The 15035-nt window shown below is 41.5% G+C and overlaps 2 protein-coding genes across 2 annotated transcripts in view; one reads left to right on the forward strand and one right to left on the reverse strand.

The window, feature by feature from the left end:
* The window catches only part of hmgcra (3-hydroxy-3-methylglutaryl-CoA reductase a), a 33596-nt gene extending 23295 nt beyond the window's left edge, over positions 1-10301 (reverse strand). The window contains exons 1-2 of the mRNA XM_078563651.1: positions 10198-10301; positions 3230-3413 (exon numbers count right to left, since the gene is read on the reverse strand). Coding sequence (XP_078419777.1) covers positions 3230-3394 — 165 coding nt within the window. The 5' untranslated portion in view covers positions 3395-3413; positions 10198-10301. The remainder of the gene's footprint in view (positions 1-3229; positions 3414-10197) is intronic.
* Positions 1-15035, forward strand: part of LOC144693742 (beta-1,3-galactosyl-O-glycosyl-glycoprotein beta-1,6-N-acetylglucosaminyltransferase 4-like) — a 497013-nt gene that overhangs the window by 173620 nt on the left and 308358 nt on the right. The window lies entirely within an intron of this gene.

Below are 15035 nucleotides of genomic sequence, written 5' to 3' on the forward strand. Positions count from 1 at the left end.
TATTTAAAATTTTTCCCAGGCGAGACACAGACTGACCAATGCAAACATATCTGCAGTAGTTGCAGGTAATTACCAAGTCTAAGATTCCCAGCTCAATGAAAAGGTTTTTTTTTAAAAAAGTGGTGCACAAGTAAAATCTAACTGCATTTCTGAGATTTAGACCATTTAGGAAATAAGTATCCAAATACAAGAACTGTTAATTTAAATATACAAACAAAATAACATCTAATAACTTCTCAGCATAGAAACAAGTTCAGAACTTCTGCTCCTCCTTGTGGTGGAGCTTGGGTGGAATAGAAGCCAAGGGTCCAGAAACTGGGGTGAAACTGGGTTTCCTATCCTTGAGAGCTACCACAAAGTTCCAGGTGGGCTGGGGAAGAGGGGGAAGGTGGCAAGGTGCTTCTTACCCCTGCCCTACCCTACCCAAGCTGATACCCAGGGCTCCCCTAGACACACTAGCAACAGCCATGTCTGCAGATAAGGTACAAATACATTTCTGGACTGCACTAAGTCAGATTCAAATGTCAGTTGAGTCCAGGGGCCCCAATTCCAATGCAACTGATTCCAGAAGGTGGAGGTGCCCCCTAAAGGAACCCACAAACATTCCATTGCACTTTTCCAATCTTTCCATCTTCTATCCTTTCCCATCACCTCTCATGCCATCTGAAATCAGACTGTCCAAGAAACTATTTCCAGTAAACTGATCACCCATCGTCTTTTCCAGGAATCCCATTCTAGCTGCCATCGTAAATTGTTCCATCTTGGCTATTGTCCCTATTCTTTCAAAACTGCATTTGCCTACCCACCCCTTAGATAAATCAATCATTCCTCAGCAGCTCTATCCATGCAACAATTGCCCCATCTCTAACTTTTCCTCTCAAAGTCCTCAAATGTATTGTCAACCCCCAATCCATACCCATCTTTCCTGTAATTGTACATTTAAATCTCTCCAGTCAGGTTTCCTCCTTGTCATAGCAATGAAACAACATTATCACAAATGGTACTGTCAGGTGCATTCTTACTCCTCGCCCATAAACTTATCTGCACCTTTGACAGGGTCAGTCACACCAACCTCCACCAACACCACTCTTCAACTGTCAAGGTCAGTGGGACTGCTCTTGCTTGCTATAGTCAATTGCAGCCAGAGCATCTATCGTAATGCATCCTTTTCCTACCCCACAACATATCTTCAAGTCCAAGAATCTCAACACTTCCGTTCGGTCTGTATGACCGAGTTTCCAGCAATCTGTCATTTTAATTCTCCATCTTGTATGCACACGGAGCTCTCCATCCTCAGCCTTCTGCAGTTATCCAATAAAGCTCAATGTAAGCGAGGGTCACCACCTCAAATCTTTTAATTAGTCACTTTACAGCCTTCTGGACTCAAAATCCAATTCGACAGTTTCAGATTGTAATCTCTGCCCTTACTGTGTTTCCTTTTTCTCTTCAGGTTTTGGATTTACTCTCAATTTTCCCTTGTTTTTGTTTTCATTTTCAGATGGCAGCTGTTCATCATTCTGCCATTTTCACCTCCTCTGGACACATCTTTTGTTTCTTCATTTATCTCATTACCGCTCCCTTTGGCCTTGCATCACCAACTCATGTCATTTACCCTCTCCTGTCTTTCACCCTATCACAGGTCTGCCCTTTGTTCTTTTTACTACCACCCTCTTCCCTTTCGCTTGCTTAAAACATTTCTAACTTTTCCCAGATGTAACAAAAAGTTAGCAATTCAAAACATCAACTGTTTTTCTCTCCATAGATGCTGCCAGACTTGCTGAGTATTTCCAGCATTTTCTGTTTTGATGAATATTGCCTACTTTGACCTCTGTAATATTGCCTAGCTCTGCCCTACCTGCTGTGAATTTGCATCCATGCTTTGGTTACCTCCAAGCTCAACTATTCCAGTTCTCTCTTCAAATTTAAAGAATTAGAGGTGCATCACCCCACTCCCTTCTATGCATCATTAAGGATGGTGACTTGAATTCTGGAATTTCCTCCCTAAGCCTCTGCCTCCCTCATTCCTTTAAGATCCTCCTGAAAATTCATCACTCTGATCAGGGTTCTGGACATTCCGTGTCTCTTTTTCTTTGGTTCACCATCCATTTTTATTGTTGTTTACAAAGCATTTTGAGACACTTTTTCCTATGGCAAAGGCACTATACAAATAGAGGTTGTTGTATTCATCCTTCAGTGGTGAGGCAAAGTACCACTTCAAAGACAGTGCATGTAGACATGAGATGTGGGTTTTTGCTTTTGCATGGGTTATTGGATCTCTACAGAGGAAGGGTGGATACTCAAAAAAGTATCAAGTCAGTTGAGGCATGAGGAAGAAATAAAATCTAGGTGAACGAAAGGTTTTTATACTTGGGTCACAATTTCTATGCAAGATTTCAGGTAACAAAGAACATGACTTTATTGTACATGGGTAATTCAATATGTCTTTGTTTTTAAAATTAAAATACAACGACAAATATAGATCAAACTTCATTCATGGGATGTGGGCGTTGCTGGCTAGGCCAGCATTTATTGTCCATCCCTAATTGTCCTTGCTAGTGGCTTGCTAGGCCACTTCAGAGTGCATTTGAGAGTCAACCACATTTCTGCAGGTTGAGTCACATGTAGGCTAGACCATGTAAGGATGGCAGATTTCCCTCCCTAAAGGGCATTAGTGAACCAGATGGGTTTTTCTGACAATGTTTCTTTTATGGTCACCATTAGACTTTTAATTCCAGATTTTTATTGAATTCAAATTCCACCATCTGCCTGTGGATTACCAGTCCAGTGACAATACCATTATGCCACCGTCTCCCTAATCTGTGTGTAAAGGATTTTATAGGTATACCCAAGAGCGCTTGAAGCTATTTCCATTTACTTTTTCCAAAGAGAATAGTTATATTTGAAATATTAGAAATGGTAACACCAATGTTCGACAGTAATTTAGGAAAAAATATGGGTTACATAGCTTTAAGAATGCATTTTTGCTTAAAAAGTGCTTAAATATTCAGTAACTGTACATGACTCCCATTATGTAATCTTGAAGGACTCACTTCCTACAAGAACAACCTTCCAAGTCTTTTTTTTGTCTCAACTCTACTAGTTTTGAATTGTATGTAGGGAGCATTCTTTGCAAAACAAAGCTGCTCTAAAAAAATAAACTCCAGTAAAAATTTGAAACTAGACTGAAGAGGCCCAGGAAAAGGAATAATAGTTATGGTAGTGTCCTTACCTCCTCAATCTTTGGACATTCAAAATTCCATCCACAAATCTGATTATTGCCAGTAAACATATTCATGGACATCATGCAGATGGTGATCGTAACCGTTCCCACAATCACTTCCCAAGGATGGGAGGCAACAAAAAGTCCATGCATGCGGAACAATCTGGACAGCATTTTGCTTATTGAATTTAACCTGTTTGGGAAGGTAGAAGAAAAATTAATAAACATTAGTTAAGTCAAAAATATTACTACACTATTGGTACCCAGTGAAGTGATCTTTGGAAGGGACCACAGAAAAAAAACCTAAAGTTTGCTCAACTGTCAGATATACTATATAGTGAAGGCTCTAAATTTTGAGGGAAACATTAAGTTTCTATTTTCTCCATAGGTTAAAAGCTACCTGATCTCTCATACTTCCAACCTCCATCAATCTTGCTCGGAATTAACATCCAGGAAACAGAACAGTTTGGTCTCCTTGCCCTAAAAAGGATATACTTGCCTTAAAGGGGATGCAATGAAGGTTCACTAGATTGCCCCCAGGACGAGAGATGACTTACGAGGAGAGATTGAGCAGAATGGGCCTATATTCTCTGGAATTCAGAAAAATTAGATGTGATCTTATTGTAATAAATAAAATTAAGAGGGTAGAAGCTGAGGCGCTGTTTCCCCTGCAAGTTGGCCATACCAGCAAACAAGTTTTGTTTTTATTAAGAATGTGCTATACATATGGAGTACCGCATGCAGTTTGGGTCATCACATTATAGGAAGGATGTGATTGCACTGGAGAGGGTGCAGAGGAGATTTGCCAGGATGCTGCCTGGGCTGGAGGGTCTGAGCTATGAAGAAAGATTGGATAGGCTGGGGTTGTTTTCCTTGGAGCAGCAAGGGTTGAGAGGGGACCCGATAGAGGTGTATAAGATTATGAGGGGCATAAATAGGGTGGGTAGGAAGGTATTTTTTCCATTAGTAGAGAGGTCAGTAACCAGGGGGCATAGATTTAAGGCAAGAGGTATAAGGCTAAGAGGGGAGTTGAGGAGAAATTTTTTCATCCAGAGGGTGGTGGGAGCCTGGGGCTCACTGCCTGAAAGGGTGGTTGAGTCAAATTCTCGTAACACTCTAGTATTTAGATATTCACTTGCACTGCCATAGCCTCTAGAATTTTGAGCCAAGCGCTGGAAAATGGGATTAGTGTAATCAAATCTTTGTTGACCAGCGTGGACACGATCAGCCGAATGGCATCCTTCTGTGCTGTAAACGTCTCTGAGGCTACATCGGTATTCTCTGAGTTAGTTCATCTTGTACAATGAAGTTCGCCGCATGTGGGCATAACGGGACATAGGGAGGTGAGCACAAATCAGATTGCATTCAATAATCCATCATGTTAGGAATGTTTTAAAAACACAATTGCATGTGAGAATAATTCAAGAAACCTGTAAAGACATTGGTTAACAAAATAATGGAATTTCAAGTTCTGAAAGCAATGCATGTCAAAACCATTCCTTAATGGCAAAGTACATCTGAGTACATCTGACAACCTAAAATTCTTCACCAGAAAGCATGTCATGTTTTCAACTAAATAGTGCATTAAAAATCTTGGGCATTAGATGTTTGCAAGCAACATCAGCATAATTGAAGATCAGAAACCATTTACGCACAAATATGGGCAGTGTTTATTAAAAAGGTAACATCTATGCTAAAGTTGCTTAGTTGTTCCAGGAAATACTGTTCACAACACTGATATCATACCATATCAACTCAAAACACCATCCAAGTAAAATACATTTTAGCATTTCATTCTTGTAAATTAGCAAATCTCTGGATTTGAAGTTATGCTGTTTAGGGGAAGGATGGACGCCTGAAATGAAAGATTTTATAAAGTTATCAGATGGCTCTCCTGACAAGTTAAGATCATTCCTCCACAGAAGTTTTACTTATGCACTGCAGCTCCAGAAACAAATGTTTATATTCTCCCCTGTCTCTTCATGGGGTACGTGGAACATTCCTTGTTCCAGTCCTACTCCGGCCCCCTCCCACAACTCTTTCTTCGGTACATCAATGATTGCTTCGGTGCTGCTTCATGCTCTTGTCTGGACCTGGAAAAATGTATTAATTTTGCTTCCAATTTCCACCCCTCCATCATTTTCACATGGTCCATCTCTGACACTTCCCTTCCTTGACCTCTCTGTCTCAATTTCTGGTGATAGACTGTCCACCAATATCCATTACAAGCCTACCGACTCCCATAGCTACCTCGACTAGAGCTCCTCACACCCCGCTTCCTGTAAGGACTCCATCCCATTCTCTCAGTTTCTTCACCTCCATCGCATGTGTTCTGATGATGCCACTTTCAAAAACAGTTCCTCTGACACGTCTTCCTTCTTCCTTAACTGAGGTTTTCCACCCACGGTGGTTGACAGGGCCCTCAACCGTGTCCGGCCCATCTCCCGCGCATCCGCCCTCACACCTTCCTCTCCCTCCCAGAACCATGATAGGGTCCCCTTTGTCCTCACTTATCACCCCACCAGCCTCTGCATTCAAAGGATCATCCTCCACCATTTCTGCCAACTCCAGCATGATGCCACTACCAAACACATCTTCCCTTCACCTCCCTGTCACTTGCCATTTCAACACTCCACCCTGCTCTCATGCCCACATGTCTGTCCTTGGCCTGCTGCATTGTTCCAGTGAAGCTCAACACAAACTGGAGGAACAGCACCTCATCTTCCGACTAGGCACTTTACAGCCTTCCAGACTGAATATTGAGTTCAACAATTTTAGATCATGAACTCTCTCCTCCATCCCCACCCCCTTTCCGATCCCCCTTTTTTCCCAATAATTTATATAGATTTTTCTTTTCCCACCTATTTCCATTATTTTGAAATGTATTTCCATCCATTGTTTTATCTTTGCCTTTTAACCTATTTCCATCCCTTCCCCCCACCCCACCCCCACTAGGGCGATCTGTACCTTTATTATCACATTCCTTAGATAATATCACCAGCTTCAACCCCTCTGTCCTTTTGTCTATGACATCTTTTGGTTATCTCCACCTATCACTGGCCCTCTATCCAGCTCTACCTGTCCCACCCACCCCTTAAACCAGTTTATATTTCACCTCTTTTCTATTTTTCCTTAGTTCCGTTGAAGAGTCATACGGACTCAAAACGTTGACTGTGTTCCTCTCTGCAGATGCTGTCAGACCTGCTGAGTTTTTCCAGGTATTTTTGTTTTTGATCTCCAGCATCCGCAGTTTTTTGCTTTTATCTTTATATTCTCCCCCTAGTGGTTGGTTTAATAAATTAAAAATAAATTGCATAAACAACCTGCCCTAGCTACTAAACACCAGCTACTGGAGGAAGAGAAAAAAGCCGATCCTACATACGTTTGGATAATATATTAAAAGCTGAAATATTGAATTTTTGGCTGCTTATGCCTTCCGTTATTTATCAAGTTTGTGGCTAGGCAACAGTACATGCTGGATATATGTAGTACATCTGCATAATTAAATTCTACAAACAATAAAATGGTTTTGAATTCTGAGTACAAACCAAAGTAAGCAAGCTGTGAACCATTCATCTGCAACACGTGCTGAACTAGCCAATGAGGCAAAAATATGCAATTCAATAATTTTAACATAGCTTGTGTGTTTATTTAACAAAAAAACACAGGAAAAGCCAATTTGATTGCTCCTCAAAGATTATTTTCTGCAAACCAATTATTTAGTTGATGTGGAGAAATTAAAAGTCAAAATTGAAGAACAAGCTGTCTATATACTAAATGTGCCTTTGACCATGTGAAACTTGTATAATAAAGTCTAATCTTATTACAGCACAAGGAAAAGCACACTTCCACTAATACACAGAAACCATACTAACACATGTTGAACAATTGCCCACTCTGCAGCATCCTAAAAACTGCAGGCACAGATGTATTTTGCAACTCCCAGTAGTTTTGGTAAAATATCAACTGCAATCCCAGTCTTGAGGGGCTGGGGTTTCCAAGTAAAACTATTAAGACAATTATTAATTGTAAGGCAAGTTCAAATCAGGTTGTGAAATTTGTTTTTATTAAAAACTATTATGAATCTGCAGTTAGTAAGCTGAGGGGGAAAATGCAATTCTTTTGTTGTTTTGATTCATTATGCTCCCAATCTCCTCCATTTTAACCCATTACATGAAGGTTATTTAAATATGGAAAAGGTGCACCTCTGATTCATCACATTATCATCACTATCTGATAAGTTCACTGGTCGGACAGTAGCAAGGGCACAAATTTCAGATCAATAAACAATTGAATAAAAGGTAGATCTTAAAAAATATATACAAAATAGGAATGGAAAGTGAAATTCTCTGCCAAGACTGGTGTTAAAAAAGAATGTATGGATTCTAGTTTAAAGGAAATGAGATAATTTGCTGAAAAACCATGGAGAAATACATCAGATTTCACAGCCACAGTAATTTGAAATTGTCAAAGAAGCAACGTATTCACTATAAATTTAACAGTGAAATATTAAAAAAGCAAAACAGGCAGTGGCTGAGTTTATAAAACCCATATTGGCACAAAGCTGAGCCAAGAATACAAACCAGTTACAGCAAGCTATTAAACAGTCAGCATAGAGGAATGTGAATCTTCTGACGCACCAAAATTTGATCATATATTTGAGCTGTAGTGGAAATAAAATTGACAAACTTTTTGTGTAAAGTGAATGACTTGGATTAAACCTAATCTAGGTTTAATTTGTAGGACTACTGAAAGCTGAGTTGTAAATGAGGTCCGTCAAGTGCCAAAATGTATTCCTAAATTATCCCATCGTATAGTTAATTTTCAACACAGAATAGACTACACTTTTCACATTCTTTACTGGCAGTATTGCCAAGTTTTATTGGGAGGGAAAGTCACACCTTTTTACACTAGCAAAGGAATTCCAGAACTTCCTTTCCAGGAATCCTCAAAACACACCTTTGGTACCTCACTGACAAATTTCTGGAGAAAGGAGGATGAACGCAAGGGAATAGAATCCAAACTTTTATTTACAACTACAAAAATGGAACAGTACAGAGCTGGATTTTTGATTAGGCCATTCATCCAGCAAAGAAAGCAAAAAAGTGAAAGGAAAACAGAACCAGAGCAGACTTACTTGATATTCTGTGTGGTATTCTGCTAGAATCCTAGTGCCAATATACATTTAATGCAATATTGGGGTGACATGAGGGGGCTTCTGTACTGAAGGGAATTATGACAATATTTTTGTCAATCACAGGTCAGCATTTATGTAGAGCATGAGTATGTATGAAATCATGCAAGTTATTCCAATGGGATCAGGATTTTCCATATAGGCTTTATTGATCAACAAAGCTTATATAATCGATCAAGCCATTACTCTATTAACAATAATATCCCAATTATGATGCAAAGAGAAGTACAGAATAACAGTTTTTTTCTCAGGGTGTAGCAAAGAAAGCATGTGATCAAGTACAAACACTGTTGAAAGAGGACTGAGGGGGGGGCCCAATTGCCTAAACTCTTTTGATTGGAGCGTGGGAGGAAGGTGTGTCATTATAAGAAAGATGTGATTGCACTAGAGAGAGTGCAGAGGAGATTTACCAGGATGTTGCCTGCGCTGCAGAGTTTTAGTTATGAGGAGATTGGATAGACTGGGGTTACTTTCCCTGGAGCAGAGGAGATTGAGGGGGGACATGATTGAGGTGTATAAAATAATGAGGGGCATAGATAGGGTAGACAGGAAGGAACTTTTCCCCTTGGTGGAGAGATCAATAACCAGGGGGCATAGATTTAAGGTAAGGGGCAGGAGGTTTAGACAGGATGCGAGGAAGAATGTTTTCACCCAGAGGGTGATGAGAATCTGGAACTCACTGCCTGAAAGGGTGGTAGAGGCAGAAACCCTCATAACATTTAAGTAGTATCTGGATGTGCACTTGCGATGCCATGGCATACAAGGCTATGGGCCTAGTGCTGGAAAATGGGATTAGAATAGTTAGGCACTTGATTGACCGGCGCAGACTCGAAGGGCCTTTTTCTGTGCTGTAAACCTCTACGATTCTATGAAATGATTCAGTAAAATGTTACATCCTTACATCTCTGAACCAGTTTCGAATGACAGGTTTTCTAAAAACAGAATCATACACAGTGACATTTTAAGCGAAACTTAGAATATCCAAAAAATATTTGGCTTTGTTCAGCAGTAACCAAGTCGATGCAATTCTTTTGCAAAAAAAAAAGGGAAAAACGCAAAACAGACCGTGAAAGCAAACATGGACCATTCAGACATCCAAGCTTCGGCGGCAGATTCACGCTAGGTTTAAAATGAACACAAATGCAATTGCCTTTTGAATGACGCATTTAAATACGTAAAATCACTATGGGCGTTAAAAATAACATCGGCCGCGGTTCGGAGCCCAGGGGCCAATATATATTTTCGCATGGTAGCTGGGGGGGGGGGGGGTGAAAAAAGATGCAGTACAGTCGTCAGCAAAAACAAGGCTTTCAAAGCACGGTTTAAAATACATCAGAAAGGAGGAGGAGGAGGAGGAGGATCAACACGCTTTGAATTCAAATACAGAACTAAATACACATCTTATTAAAAACAGGATGACAACCAACCAAAAGGTGGTCAGCATGGAAACAGCAGCTCTACATGAGAATGAAGCCGCTTCCAGGCCAGTGCTGGGGATGTTGCGGGGGGAGAGGATCCACCCACGCGGTTTCCTACAGGTCACCTTCAGCGGAGGTGGGAGCCCGGGTTGTACTGTATGTGCCTCTCTGCCATGCCCTGGACCACGACCCCATTTTTTAAAAAAAAGCAGTTACATCATAGTCACCGGCTCAACAGGCTTGGCTTCCACCTGGACCTGCCCCCCGCGGGCCTGCCTGCAGCGATGCCTTCACAACAAAAAAATCCCGACCGCCGTCCAAAACAACAAAAAAAATATCACAACAATCAACGTTTTTAAACTCACCCCGGATTAAAATTAAAAGCTGCGTTAGGTTTCCTCCGCCCCGCTGCCCAGCCGTCGCTCCCTCTCTCTCGGCTGTCTCTTCACCGACAGCTTCGACCCGCCTCTGCTCCCAGCGGCTAAAGATGGCGAGCGCCCATCGCCCGATCTGCTCTACCCCCTGATTGGCTGATGTGTTGGTCACGCTCTTGCGGATTGGCGGTTTCTCTCGTTTTCCGGAATCTTGCGAGGACAAGTGAACCAGTAAGGGCCGTAGGTTTAGGGGCGCGCTCGTCCTGATTGGCCAAACGGGGACAGACGCGGGGAACTTGCGACCTTTATAAATGTATTAGCATAAGCTGCACCGTGTCTGATTAATTAAGTGAATTCACACAATCTTCCAATGTCTGGGGGTTCGGTGATATCCCTCCTCTTCTTCATATGTAGTATTTATTATGTAATACTTGTATATCGAAAGACGAGGCTGCATTCCTATTATCTCCCACAGATGTAAGTGTACCAATCAAGGCAATGCAGCTACTATCGAATCTCGGTATATAATGCAAAAATTATTGTATATGGCAGGCACTTTTAGTCAGCAGACTTTAAAGTTCAAACTATAGGGATTGGCAACCATTTTTCATGCAGAGATTTTATAATCAAACTACACGTCAACATTCTATCACGGTAAAAAGACACTTCAGCATATTTATCATGGGACATGCCTGAATACCTATTGCACTAGTTGCAGATTTCCCATAAGATGTGGTATGGCAGGAGGTGCCCGGTCCACTCACCATGCTGCTTATTAGGTCTTTAATGCCCATTTTTAAGTATTTTCATCCAATAGAGGAACAATCATTTTCTGACATGTTTGAACCTGTGAATTTCCAACTTTGGCATACTGTACACCTGCATGGGAAAAGTAAGGTGCTGCAAACACAGGTGGCAACAGCAGCAGTGGTTAAATGGGAGGTTTCCTTCCATGATGCCTCCAAGTTCAACTTTGAGGCTGAAATTATTGACAAGTTTGTACTAAGTTCAATGAGCAGAATGTGGACTGAAAACTGATGAGTTCAGGTTTTCAGCTAATTGAAACCAGAAATACAGTAATTGCTTATGTTTATAATATTCCCTGAGGAACTCAAATTATTCTAATGCAACAAAACCAAGACAAATACTAATTGTTACAAAAACAAAAAATGCTGGAAAAACTCAGCAGGTCTGACAGCATCTGTCGAGAGAAAGACAGAGTTAACGTTTCGAGTCTGTATGACTCTTCTTCAGAGCTGAGAGAAGTAAAAATGTGGTGAAATTTATCCTGTTTGAGGGGGGTTGGAGCAGGTGAAGCTGGGTAGAAGGCCAACGATAGATGGAGGCAAAGGAGAGATTGCCAAAGATGTCATGAAGAAAAGGTCAAAGGGGTGTTGATGGTGGTGATACTGGCTAAAGGAGGTGCTGATGGTGACGTTAAGGGTAGAAAGCAGAATGTGATAATAGCTGGACAAGGATAAGCACTCTGGAAAGAACAACATGAGCAAGTGACAGATGGCCCTGGTGGGGTGGAGGGAAAAACGATCGAAAATAGGCTAAAAGGTGGGGATAAAACAATGAATAAAAATGAAAATGAATTTTTAAAAAATAATAAAAATAAGTGGGAAAAATATATGAATAAATAAAAAAATTAATATTGAAAAAATGGGATAAAAAAGGGACGAGGATGGAGGAGAGTGTTCATGGTCTGAAGTTGTTGTTAATCACTTGACTACTATTGTTAACCACTTGACTCCCACTCCTACTTGCAATTTTAAAATACGGTTCTGTGGAACCGTTTACCCTTGCAAGTTAACTATCATTTCAACTTGATCGTTCCAGTAAGTTGAATGTTTAAAGTCTTTGGGGGAGGGGTGTAAACAGGTGCTGAGTGGGTGCTGTGCTAATAAGACATTCCTCTTGGGTTGAGCCTACACTTTTGGGGCTAATTAATATTGCCATGATTTAAAGTGCCTGCAAGTACTAAAACAGAGATTTGCAGGTTAGCATTCAAGCATTAAGTGAAATTTTCATAGAGCAATATATGTTGTTTCCATGCATCCACTTCCACTGCAGGTGTGGCTGACACACAATTAGACATCTCAGGATGGCTCAGGTACTGAGGGAGAGGGCACTGGAGCACCTCATGAAGAAGATCCAGAGGAGGAAAATCATATACCTGCATGGGGGAGTCCACCTTTCTCACTTGTCACTCTCTCCTCCAGCAGCTAGTGGTGCTCTGTCTGCCCTCATGTCTTCTTCCCATTCCTCCTCCTCCAGACCAAAAGGGGCCTTCTAGCAAGATGCCTAATGTGCGAGGGAATCTGTACTGTTGGGTTTGCGCAATGCACTTTTGGGGTGATGGCTGAGGACTATAACTCCTGGCATGCCTGGAGCTATGGTGCAGGTGCAGAGCACATGCTTGGTTTCCAGATTCCCTTTTGACAGCATACTCAGAGATGGCATGAAAAGAGTGACCACAGGACCTGTGGAGATGGCGCGAAAGTTGATCAGGTGATCAGGGGTTTTTGGACATAAGCCCACAAGACCAGATTAGTCTGGGTAGGCGAAGCTGAAGGTTTCCAGCAGGAGTCGCAGGAGTGCAAGGCTGAAGGGCAGTAGTTGCTCAGTGCAGCTGGGAACTGGGCTCAGATAAGCCTGGGAATAGCAGCTGTCATTAGCTCAGTGCAAGGAGCAGTGTCAGCTCAGTGAAGCTGAAGAAGTGCCCGCTCATTGAAGCTGGGGCATGGGAGCAAACCCGTGGGGAGTAGTTATCAGCTTAGTGAAGCTAAAGAGGAGTCTGCTTGATGAAACTGACAGTTAGGTCAAAGAAAAGCCTGTGAACAGTTGTGTTCTGCTCAGAGCAGCTAAGGAGTTGGGATCGTTCCCCTGATTAGATGCTGGGGTGAAGCCTTGTGCCAGTTGGATGCAGTCTCAGAAGAAGCAATTGAGTGGCTGGATGGCGAACAGTCATTGGGACAGTCTGAGCTGGAATCCAATTGCTTGCCAACTCATTGTAGGCAGAAGGAGTAAAAGGGCTTCCATGTCGAGTTCGAACTGCTGTTGAGGGAAATCAGCGGCTGAAACCTCAAAGGAGAGGAGCTGATCTCCCTCATGAAGAAGGCAGAGTTTAAAAGACTCACTGTGACCACTGATGTCTCAGTGGGCTGCTGAGAAATTAGTGTTTTGGTTGTGACTGCCATTTGGTGTGAAGTTTGTGGTTTGTGTTCGACCACAGTTTACCTGTTAATTCATGTTTTCCTCATATTAATTTTGGTTGTTAGGGTATAAGATAGTTTTGACTCTTTGCTTTGTTGACTCTTGAATAAACAATTTCTTCTGTTTGTTTGAAACCGTGGAATCCTATGGCATTTTTCTTTTAGTAAGAAACCAGGATTTCAAATTTTGTCTACTTTAAACATCAAGTTACTGGTACCAAACAGGATCATAACTTTATGACCAAGGATTCCCCTTCTCCTGGTAACATCTGTAAAATCTCCATTAAGATTCAGTAGAACAGCACACTCTTTTTCACGGAAGGTCTCAGAGAAATTTCAGAATAAGTGTTGCTCAAGGGTTGGTGAATTCTTAATAAAGTGTTCCAGAAAGTCGCCCGATGTGCTTGAAATGTCCTCTTCACAGCTTCAGCCATACATGAACATGAAATGGTGAGTATCACTTTAAGTAGTTCTTGAAATCTCCATCAATGTTGCATTTACTCCCAAGCAACTGGTCAATATTAGGAAATGGTGTTAGTTCAACTAGGTACCAAAATGCTGTGCAGTCTTTTTAATCAGCACTAGCAGGCATTTTACGTGGCAATCAGCACCCTAATGAGTTGCTGAGTGGCCATTCCTGGTGTAGGCCTCAAATCCTTTACCAAGATGACATCTTATATTATATGTGAACTAAATCACTGGTGCAGTTTGAGACCTCAGCTTGACCATATCAGAGGTTCTTCAGCACCTCAATATCCAGCAAAAATAGCCCCCGCAGCCTTTCCACCTACATTGAAGCCTTCTTGGCAGCTGGATTTAATTGCATTTCACGTGTGTGCAAATGAAAAACCTTTTGGAATGACATGTGATCATATTGCAATAGTATTGGTTGATTTCTTAAAATAACAAACTTTGCTACATTAATGGTCTTTTAGTTATATTAAATGACAAGATGACCTGCAGATAACACAACCAGGTTTTCTAGCTCCGACTTCTTCAACAGTGCACCCCAACCCCCAAGAGAACAACACAATCCATCCCCAAATCCTGGAGAGACCAGTTCCAACCCTTGAGTGGCTGCATGGCTCCTTAAATGTATTAAAAGGGATTCAGGGTTCTTTTCTTATATTATAGTACAACTTTAGCCTATTCTTACATAATACGTGGACTGCAGGTTCATCTGAGGCCTCATATCAGGCATTTGCTCTACTAACTTTTTCAGTCTTTTTCTTCGTGCCACTAGCTTTGTGTAGATAACAGTGTTTGTAGGCCAAATGTTTACTTTGGCATGTGGTGCCTTGGCAACTAGCCTCTTCTCAGGGGATTTGCCTTTTTCTCTACCTGTGTTACCATTCTTTGCCTTTGTATTTCCAAACTCTCTTTTCATATCTAGAGACAAGATTAAGATTTCTCTCACCTTACACATCACTATCCTTCATATTCAGCAGATCACCCTCCGACATTTCTGCCACCTCCACCACTGCCACCGCCAGATTTTCTCCACCCTCCGCTTTCAGCATTTTGAAGGGACCATTCCTTCCACGACACCCCCAACACCCCCTCCTTTTCCTATGACACCTTTCCATGCTAGCACAGGAGATGCAACATCTG

Source organism: Cetorhinus maximus, chromosome 2 (genome assembly GCF_964194155.1).
Source record: "Cetorhinus maximus chromosome 2, sCetMax3.hap1.1, whole genome shotgun sequence".
In the NCBI taxonomy this organism is placed as follows: Eukaryota; Metazoa; Chordata; class Chondrichthyes; order Lamniformes; family Cetorhinidae; genus Cetorhinus; species Cetorhinus maximus.